This window comes from Paramisgurnus dabryanus, chromosome 3, assembly GCF_030506205.2.
Source record: "Paramisgurnus dabryanus chromosome 3, PD_genome_1.1, whole genome shotgun sequence".
Taxonomy (NCBI): domain Eukaryota; kingdom Metazoa; phylum Chordata; class Actinopteri; order Cypriniformes; family Cobitidae; genus Paramisgurnus; species Paramisgurnus dabryanus.
This window is the reverse complement of record NC_133339.1, coordinates 26,435,145-26,445,453: the sequence shown is the minus strand read 5'-3', so window position 1 is coordinate 26,445,453 and position 10,309 is coordinate 26,435,145. Positions and strand designations below refer to the sequence as shown.

The window sequence follows — 10,309 nt, the reverse complement described above, 5'->3', positions numbered from 1 at the left end:
AAATAAGATAATAAAAATAAGTCTTAGAGAAACAATGGTAATGGGAGAGAAAAACAACAGTCGGAAGCCACAGTCAGAAATTTGCCTAAGATACAGCAATACACGCAAATCCTTCATATTTACACATTTAAATACCTTGAGAAACACTTTTAAATTTTAAGTAAATTATCATTTCAATTTCTTTAAAATGTTTTTAGAATAAGAATAAGCAACAGCCTATTAAGTTCAATGTATGTATCTAATGTAAGTGTTTCTAAAGATACACTTACATATTCCAACAAAAATAATGTTTTTTTCTCAAGCTTCTTTTAACCGGAGACCCAGATTGAAATCTGCTATTTTTAGGATGTTTTGTGATGAAGTGCCACTGGCATTAAAAACATTTAGAATGAAGGGTCGTCTACGGATGATGAAGTTTCCCTATTTTATGAGGATGGAGAAAGTGATTCTTTTGGCAGCAAGAGGAAACCCTTTAAGAGAGAGCCAGTGCAGACATGATGATTTGAGTAATAGACTGGCATCATAAATATCTCATTTCTCCGCGTATAAACGAAATGGCAGATGAGGACAAACATGGAGATTGGGTTGAGAGAAAACGGTGACTATGCAGTAAAAGGGATTTACACCAGTTCACCAGGGGGACGGTTTGTAATTTCTAATCATGACTTATGTAGGCAGAGATTAAAAATAAACTGGTCGCTATGGGTCACACTGTATGTAGCTATAATCAGATAAAGTTTCTATAAATTATTTTATGTGAATATCACTTTATGATGACTGTTGTCAAGCCAGTTTTCAATAGCACTCCCATCTTCTATCGGTCATAAACAGACATATCATTTGAGCCAGAGATGATATATCGAGCCGGTTATATTGGGTTTAGTAATATTTTGATAGTGAGACACTGTTTACACCTGTAAATCATCTAACAGGTTAAGCCAGGAATTATTTTAACACTGAAAAATGGGTATCACCTAAACTGAACATAGTTTAAATGACCAATGCTTTATTTGTGTTTAAAATATGTTTTAAAGTAAAACATATAACCTGTCGTAGCATACATTGGCCTTGCCAGAATTTATGAACTAAAGACAGGCTATCATTATACAGTCAATGGCAAATGCTGTGGCTTATGTGATGCTGTTGACAAGAATTATGTCCTCTGACAGTTATCTGTCTCTCTCTCTCGCTCTCTGTGTGTGTGTGTGTGTGTGTGTGTGTGTGTGTGTGTGTGTGTGTGTGTGTGTGTGTGTGTGTGTGTGTGTGTGTGCATACTTCAAAAATGGTTAAGATTTATCCTGAGGGTGCTAAGGAAGCAGGATATGTTATGCTATGATACAAATGTAGATGATTTAACAGAGATAAACCGATACAAATTAGCACAGTGGTTGTGATGGTTTGGGTCTTATCGTCATTAAACTGGATCACAGTCCATGGCAGGGGTCCTCCATCCTGTTTCTGGATATCTACTTTCCTGCAGAGTTTAGTTCACCCCTAATGTAATGCTCATGAACCAACTAATCAAGGTCATTAGGTTCTTGAATATTTGATGTTTCCAGATTTCCAGGAACAGAATTAAGCACTGCTGGTGTGTGGAATATTCAACAGCAGTTATGAACACTGTCATAGTACAATATTAGGTCATGCAGTACATATCCCATTACGGTTAAGTTGGAGGACACGTTCAGACATCTGTGTGTGATCCATCATGAGTGAGACACATGCCAAGTAGAGCATTGTAATGTTGACGGTATCAGGTCATGCTATACACTAGCAACGTAAGAAATGACACATTAAATGTCAAGACATGCATCGCTCTCTGTCCCTGTCCCTGTGGGTATGTTTTCAAGGCTTTACTTATACTTTGGGGACAAATCGACGACAATACCAAAGACGACACTGTACATAAACAGCATAATTGGTTTAAACTACTATGAACAAAAAGTTTGGAAACATCACCTAACTCAAGCCATGCCTTGCCCTACCAGGATAAGTGATATTAGATCATTTATGTGCACATTTACTTTTATAGTAGGCTACTATCATTATCAAAGAGAAATATGCCGGGTCACACCCATCTCCAGACACATAACCACTGTCAACATGTCCATTTGAAAAAGTTTACACCCTACAGACTGCTCAAGGCCAAAGGGCTATTCTGGAAGCTGATTATTAAGGAATCGTGCTCTCTGCCAGTCACTACTACAGTTTCAGGAGGTCCAGACAGACTTTATCTTCTTGACATGCCTCCATTCACAGTGTCATTCACAGTAAAGACGGTTGTGTGGGGGGGTTCCAGGATAGCAGAATTGGGTAAGTGAGTGTTAAATTTAATCTTTAATGAACTAAATGAGCTAATGAACTAAAAGGGGGTCCTTGTGTGTGGTCCTACAAAGCGAAGATGGGATGAATAAGAAAGATCGATGAGATGAGTGGAGATGAAATGAGACAAGAGGGGAAAGGAAGATGGTAGCAGATGTGAACCAACAGATCACAGTCCAATAAAAGAAGCAAGTTATTTGACACTGCTGATGTCATGCTGTCAGACTGGCCTTAACTCTGTTAGACACTAGCTTGGTTAATGAGGCTGAGTTAGAAGGAAAAACTGAATCATTAGAGAAAGTGAAGACATCGGGTAGGAATGGTCAAACAGCTGACACTTGTGGTCAAAGGTCATTCTTAGATAACAAACTTACTTTAGGCTTACTACTGATAATAGTAAGAGGAGGCCTCATCATTTACCATTTAAAGCAACACCAAAGAGTTTTTTTTACCTTAAAATAACGCTTCCAAAACAGTTTCAGTCTTGCTTTACGGCAGACCTACAATCCAATCAGAGCCAGCTATGCCTCAGTATTTATGACAGTGGGTAATGGACAATTACGCTTCTAACCTGTAGGGGGAGCAAAGAGCCAAAACTCTTTGGTGTTGCTTTAATAGGTTATAGAGAGAAACCCACTTTATACTGTAAAAAGGGAAAGTTGGATCTACTTAGAAAATTACTTAAATTGGTAACACTTAAAATATTTAAGTTGTATCTATTTAAACTCCTAATGGTTTGCCCACCAAACGCGAGTTCAACGATTTGCGCGAGTAGATTACAATACAAAGTCTATTCACGCTAAAAACGCACGCTATTCGGCTCATACGCGTCTTCGCCCAAGTTGAAAATATTTAACTTGAGCGAAAAATTCTCTTAACACAAAGTTAAATCCCGCAAGTAAACTAGAGCGAGTAACGCGATGCCTCGTGTTTGGTGTGTGGGCCTACGTAGCATAAGACCTGGTGTGTCTACATACATGGACATCACATTTTTTGTTTTTTGCACCATAATACTTAATTCTGTCTAACTGGAACCTGTTCTACACAAATGTGGACAATTACACTGCTTCATGTTCAAAGAAAAATATTTGGTTAGTATATTTATTGGTTTTTCCTAACCCCAAATAGATGGAAATCTGATATGCAAGCCAAACCAAAGCTTGGGTCTTAGGAGGTTAAATGTTTTCACTTTAAGTGAAAATTCAAGGTGAAAAACTTTTAAAAACTACTTAATTTGGTAACACCTATTTTTTTTTAGCTTTTTCCACTTAAATTTTTCACTTAAAGTTTTAGGTGAATTATTTGTTACTAATTGAATGTTTTAAGTTAATCCAACTTTCACTTTTTACAGTGCAAATGTTGATTTATTGAGTTTAAAATATCGAGCTCGAACGTCCAAAGATTTTTTTTTTTTTTAAACTACTATATTTAGAAAATAGTATTATTTTCCTGCTAAGACAATGGTCCACCAGATCTGCTTTGTTGCAAACATTCTTCAAAATATCTTATTTTGTGTTCAGCAGAACAAAACAATTTAAACAGGTTTGGAATATGATGACCGATTTATTTTGGGGTGTATTACTATCCCCTTAATGGTGCAATTATGTCATTAATTTTTAATTGTGCTAAATTAAGAACATTTTAAAAATGTGATTATTATTTTAAAATCAAAAATTCACCTGCAGGATAAACCAAATATGTAGTATTTGAATAAAGTCTCCTCCGCAAATAACAAATTAATCTGCCACCGATTTATTCAGCTTAATGATATATCCTCAGAATATACACATATATTATTTATAATTTAATTTGGTAAATTGATCATTTTTGTTTGTCCTTAAGGAGCAAGCTCAAATAATATTTTACACTGAATTAATTTGTTATGCATAGAGAAATATTTCATTACTATTTCGGGTAAGATCTAATAATAATTTAATCATTAAAAACAAATAGACCTGTTTAGTATCTAGGTGTGAAGTATCAGTATGAAGTTACACTGACCCATTTGCATTCACAGCTCTCACTCACTCCAACCTATAAAACTTCATCTTTCACCACCTGTCAGTAGTATGGCATAACCATCTCCTTACAATAAGTTAAACATTCAGACCCTTGATTTACATTTAACCACATAATATTTCCCAGCCTTTGCAGATAACTAGCTAACAACAAGTGTCAACCAAGGATGTGATTCATGTTTTGATCGTACAATCAGTAAATCAAATTTTCAATTAATGGACTTTCTTAACCTCATGGTCAAAAAGGAAAAACAAAGTGGCCTACAGCCAGAAAAGGCTAAATGTTACGTAAGGTAGAAATTAGGTAGATTTATATATGCTGTGGTATGAAATGTTGAAAATAAACGGCAGAGACTTACCTGGTTTCTTTGGTTCAGGCATGGTGCTTTGTCATATGTCGGTCACTCTCGCTTTTCTTTTTACCATACTTTACTCGTCTGTCATCCCTTTTATTTACTCCTCCCTCTGCAAGCTCGCCCCCGCCATCCTTGAGAAAGAGAGGGGAGGGTGGGTGAAGAAGAAAAGAACGATGCAGGGAGGGAGAGTCGCACAACGAGTGTCACTTGAGATCCTATAGGAATCCAACTTCCTTTTCTATACCAAGGAAGAGCAGAGTCAAGATGGAGACAAGAGGTTCAGCACTGCAAATAAAGGAAAAGGTTCATTTAGAGTTCATCTTGTTAAAGGACCAGTGCAAGTTAAAGATAACATTTTCACATTTTAGGGTGGAGCTGTTTGTCACCTGTGATCTCATTTCAAGTTATTTCCAATTCAGAGAATTATAGACTCATAGATTTCCAGGGAAGGTTATGCTGACTAGTGATCTTGCTGGTGGACCAGCATAGCCCTTCTGTGTCAACCAGCATGGTACATATGGTAACACTGGTGGTTCAAATATTTCTGCTTAAACACCTGAATCAAAAACATCATATGCTCGACGCTAGCTATGCAGGTCTTTATAGCTGCTGAAATGCCATCAGGGATGTCAGAGGTTAGGAACATCTGAAAGCTGACCTGCTGACCCTATAGCTCAGTTCTCTAACCATCCTTTTCATTTCAAGAAACATTAAAAGTTTTACACATTAAGTACTTTAATAAGCTTGAACCTCCAATGAATGCTCCTTTGAACTTTGGGAGCGAGAAGACTGTGCTATTTATAGTGAGTGGCAGGTGTCAAAGAGAGAAAGGAACAAATGAGAGATATAAGAGACGTGCATACACTCACAACTACATACCTAGACCCTAGAAGCTATATGTACTTTTAGTCCCATAGACTACTAGACTACAAGCGTAACCTTTACTTGAACCTCCGCATATATTGTGAAATGGGCCTCATAGACACTTTAACCAATCAATCATTCATTTTTATTGACAGTTACATTTTTAACAGTGTTTATACATTTTCTAATAAAAACAAACTAACATGTGACTAACCTTATAAACTTAGCTAACTGACACTATGTTTACGATGTAAAACCAATGCAGAACTAGCCCCCTAGGATACACTCCTAAAAATAAAGGTGCTTCACGATGCATAGAAGAACCATTTTTGGCTTAGAAAATGTAATAAAGCAAAGCAGTTTAGAAACGATGTTCAGCATTAAAATAAAATGTACATATTTGTGAGAACCTCTTTAGTTCATACACAATTCATACTAGGACAATTATATTTATATACACTAGCTCGAACCCTACCTCTATAGAAACCAGAAAACATTCAGATGTTTTATGAATATGTCTCACTAGCTGGTTTTCTTCACGTTTTTGTGTATTTATACAGAAATGTTCAAAACATTTTGCCTTACAAAGTAAAATCTCAAACATTGAAACCTGCACACATGTAAAAGAAACACATATTCGGTGAAAACTGATGATGGCAACAGCAAAGTAACAAGATACAAACTTTTATGATGTGTTAACTTATATATAACTATACAACCAAACAGACTACAACTACAACTTTATCGCAAAATATCAAAGCACGAGTCTTATGACACACACATGCCTTTATAGCAGAGAAATGTCTAATTATAGTATTGAAGGCATGTGTGGCTACACTATTGTCTGATCTTGTGCTGACAGAAAGCAAAGACTGGATGGAATAAATACATATTAATTTCAAAGAAAGAATGTCTTGGAAATCACATGAGGGGTCACGGAGAACCCTATAGCCCTCCTGCTGAAATGATCTACCGGTACTAATCATACAGGCAGAGATGTGTTTAGTTAGGGTATGCCGATACTCTACACTGTATCACTTTACCTCACTGACATATGATCAATGTAATGAAACGTGTGTGGAAGTGTGTTTGTATGTGTTGGTTTTGTGTTGCTTTAGATCTTCATGGCAGTTTGTAGGTCCCCAGGTGCTTTACTGTGTGGAGCAGTACATTGATTATGGATGGTTGTAGAGATAATCATTGACTTTATTGAACAATAGAAATTGAATAAAAAGTAATCTGGGAACCAGAAGAATTGTGGGATTGTAATTGATTGTAAAAAAAATTTTCGGGCTCCGGAAACATTTTAAAAAGAACACAAAGAATGGCCTTCTCAGCTACCGTAGTTGCATCTCTTGTTTCATTAGAACTGTAGCCGTTTCTCAATGTCAAGGAAGGATTGGAATCCAGAATGTCGAGGATTGTTCCAATGTCAAGGATCCTCGGAATTTCAGCCAAGGCCTGAGTCCTTCGTTCAAGCATTATCCCATATACATGAAAGTATGCATGTGTGTATCCTTCGCTCTCTGTGCGCACTAAAATCACCCACAATCCTATGCACGCAGCGCCGAAAGCACACCTTTCATTGACGCAATGACGTGCACTTGCTAGCCTGTTTCATTTACGTGTTCTCCGAATGCTTAAAGGAACAGTATGTAGGATTGTGGCCAAAACTGGTATTCCAATCACAAAACTTGTGGCTAAAACTGGTACTGCAATCACACAACTGGTGGCCAATACACAACATGACAACATACATCAGTTGAGGGCTGCAACTCCACTTTTTAAATGACAATATCCGGGCCAAACTACTTTTGTCAGTGATATAAGTATTTGAAATGAAAATGATTTCTTAATGTCTAGTGACATATCAGGGCCATTTTACGATTAATTGATATACATTTCTTACATACTGTTCCTTTAAGAGGAGCCTCACGTAGCCTCTGAAGGAAGTGACTTGTAAGGTCTAGTCCTGCCAAGGAAGTATCCTTGACATTGAGAAACGGCCAGTGTGTTCAACGCATCACTGTTTCTGTTTAAAAAACGTTGTGCAACGTTTTGTTGGGGCAGAATGCAGCCCTGCTTCTGAAATGAAATTAGGCAGGGCTGGATTTTAATTTGTCCATATGACTGGATCATTTGAAGTTGGGTTGTGTTGCTAATTGCAGTGATCTTCTCCAGGATCCCGCCCACCTGCCATCATAGATATGTATATAAAGGCTAGATGGCTCAAGGCGGAGTCAGCTGTGTCGTCACTTGGCGGCCATCTTAGGTCAGTGCTGCCATAGTGCTGCTCCCTGCTGCTGTGGACGGAAGGTGAGTGACATACGCCAACTAAAATGCTCGTAACTTGCTGAATTCTTGACGGATTTACAAACGGTTTGGTTTTTTACAAACTTTATTAACGTGGCTATAATTATGGATGCTTTAACATGTTTCATGAATTTTTTATGTATTTTTAGTATACGTATTCAGTGCCATAGGTACATCTTTGACGTTTATAACAAACCAATCCGTTTGAAAATCGGTAAAAAATTAAGCAAGTTATGGTCATTTAAAAGTACCTGCATCATTAAAACTCAATGCTACGAGTGAGCGAGCGCCCTGTCCTAAGATGGCCGCCAAAATGCGGACGTTCAACTCAATTGGCCATCAGCGCGGACGAGCCATCTAGCCTTTATATACATATCTATGCCTGCCATACCATATGACCGGAAGTAAAGAGAGATCTTTTAGAGGAGGGGAGGAGATTCGAGTTTTTAACTATAAATAGACCCATCCGTAACCGTAATTAAATGTTTACATTATATAACGTAAAAGTTATCATACAAAATAAAAAACATGAGTTGAGTCTAAAAAATGGAAATAATATATATTATTGCACATTTGAGTTTACTATTTGGCTTTAGTAATTAAAATGGCGCATGTGCTATCACTTACAAAACCACTTTCTAGTCTAGCGTTCAACTCTTGCCAGTACATAATGGGGTGGTTTCCCGGACAGGGATTAGCTTAAGCCAGGACTAGGCCTTAGTTTAATTATGAAATATAACTAGTTTAAAAAACATGCCTCACTAAAACATTACTGGTGTGCATTTTGAGGGAAAACCAAGGGCACTGATGTATTTGAAGATATGTCAATGCATGTTGTTTTCAGTTTGGACAGCTCTTATATTTATTTTAGGCTAGGACTAGTATCCCTGTCCGGGAAACCGCCCCAATATCATTCAAGTATTCGACTAACATAAAGAGATACTAACCTGTAACACTTGCTGACATTGTAGACAGGTTCATCCACTGGTGTTCATGTAACTAAAGTTGACCTGTGGATGTCGTTTAGAAATCTATTACAGTTTCATTCTTTAAACACGATTTATAATACAGCGTCATGAGTGCGAAATATTAATACATTTGAAGAAAACTGGGCCGCAGATTTAGGAGTCAAGTCAATATATTAGCATATCCTAAATTGCTGTGTGGGTAATTCTGTCATTTGTTTTCTCAACAATAGAGCGAACAGCGGCTCCTGCTGGATCAGGATTTATGTTGCATAAATTCAAGTGTAATTTAAACTATTAACAGATGGAGGCGGTAAATACCTGAAATCCTGTTCGATACTGGTGGGGGGTTAAATTACCCAATTTTCCTCGTTTTATAATTAAAATGTATTGGGCTGAAGCGTCTTTCAAGACAGAAATGTAAAATATCGATGAAAAAGCCATTTGGGCAATTCTCTGTCATTTAATTCAATTTCAAAACAGTGTAAACAGCGGCTCCTACTGGTTAGGATTCATGTTGCATAAAATTCAGGTGTAGTTTCAACTCTTAAACAAAGGGAGGCGGTAAATATATATATATATTAACTTCCTCATTTCTTTTTATATTACACTATTATCATTGATTTTTAAAATAAAAATGTATTCATATAGATGTATTTAAGAAATATAAATTTTGACTTATGTATCACATAAGGCTTGAGAGATAAATCAATACATTTTAAAGGTAATGCATTCATTAAATCCAATAACTAAGTCCAATTTAAAAAAAATTCAACGAAATACACAAAAGACTGAGTCCCGCTGTATTACCCAGGCTGCACTGCAGTGTCTATTCACAGGCGCGATCCCACTACTGATCGGCACGGGGGCTTTGACCTGCTCCGTTTCCGACCTGGGCCGGTGCACCCCTCCTTAGACGACCTGGTAGTCCCGGGCTCCCCCAGGAGCACCATATCGATACCGAACTTAGTGCGGACACCCGATCGGCATAGTCCACTGCAGCCCAGAACCCCTGAGCTCAAACGATCCGCCAGCCTCAGCCTCCCAGTAGCTTGGATTACAGGCACACGCCACTGTGCCCGGCGAAAATCCGAGAGATCTAAACAGCTCTTCAATGTAACTGTGTTTCATATTAAGAGTGCCCTCTAGTGTTCATTAGAACAAACGTTCGCTTTTATGGACGCCGATGAAGAGAAAATAATTATTTTATTTTAATATTTTAGAAAAGCTATATGTGTGATTAGAGATGCTGGCATAACCAGTTTTAAAAAAAAACCAAACAAACAGAACAACATCGATTTGATTAAACAAAGCACTGCTACCTTTATTGTGAAGTGTAATGCATCTAAATACATAGCAATTAAAACGCATAATATTTCAAAATAAAAACAAAGACACTCTAGAATGAGAAGAAAGAAAAATGGCATTTCTGATTAAATTTGTTTTAATGATTATATTTAATGTTTTCATG

The 10,309-nt window shown here is 37.2% G+C and overlaps 1 protein-coding gene across 1 annotated transcript in view; it reads right to left on the bottom strand.

The window, feature by feature from the left end:
• Window positions 1-4,824, bottom strand: part of mybpc2a (myosin binding protein Ca) — a 34,237-nt gene extending 29,413 nt beyond the window's left edge. The window contains exon 1 of the mRNA XM_065278329.2: window positions 4,700-4,824. Within this exon, the coding sequence (XP_065134401.1) occupies window positions 4,700-4,721 (22 nt within the window). The 5' untranslated portion in view covers window positions 4,722-4,824. The remainder of the gene's footprint in view (window positions 1-4,699) is intronic.
• Window positions 4,825-10,309: the final 5,485 nt, after the last annotated feature.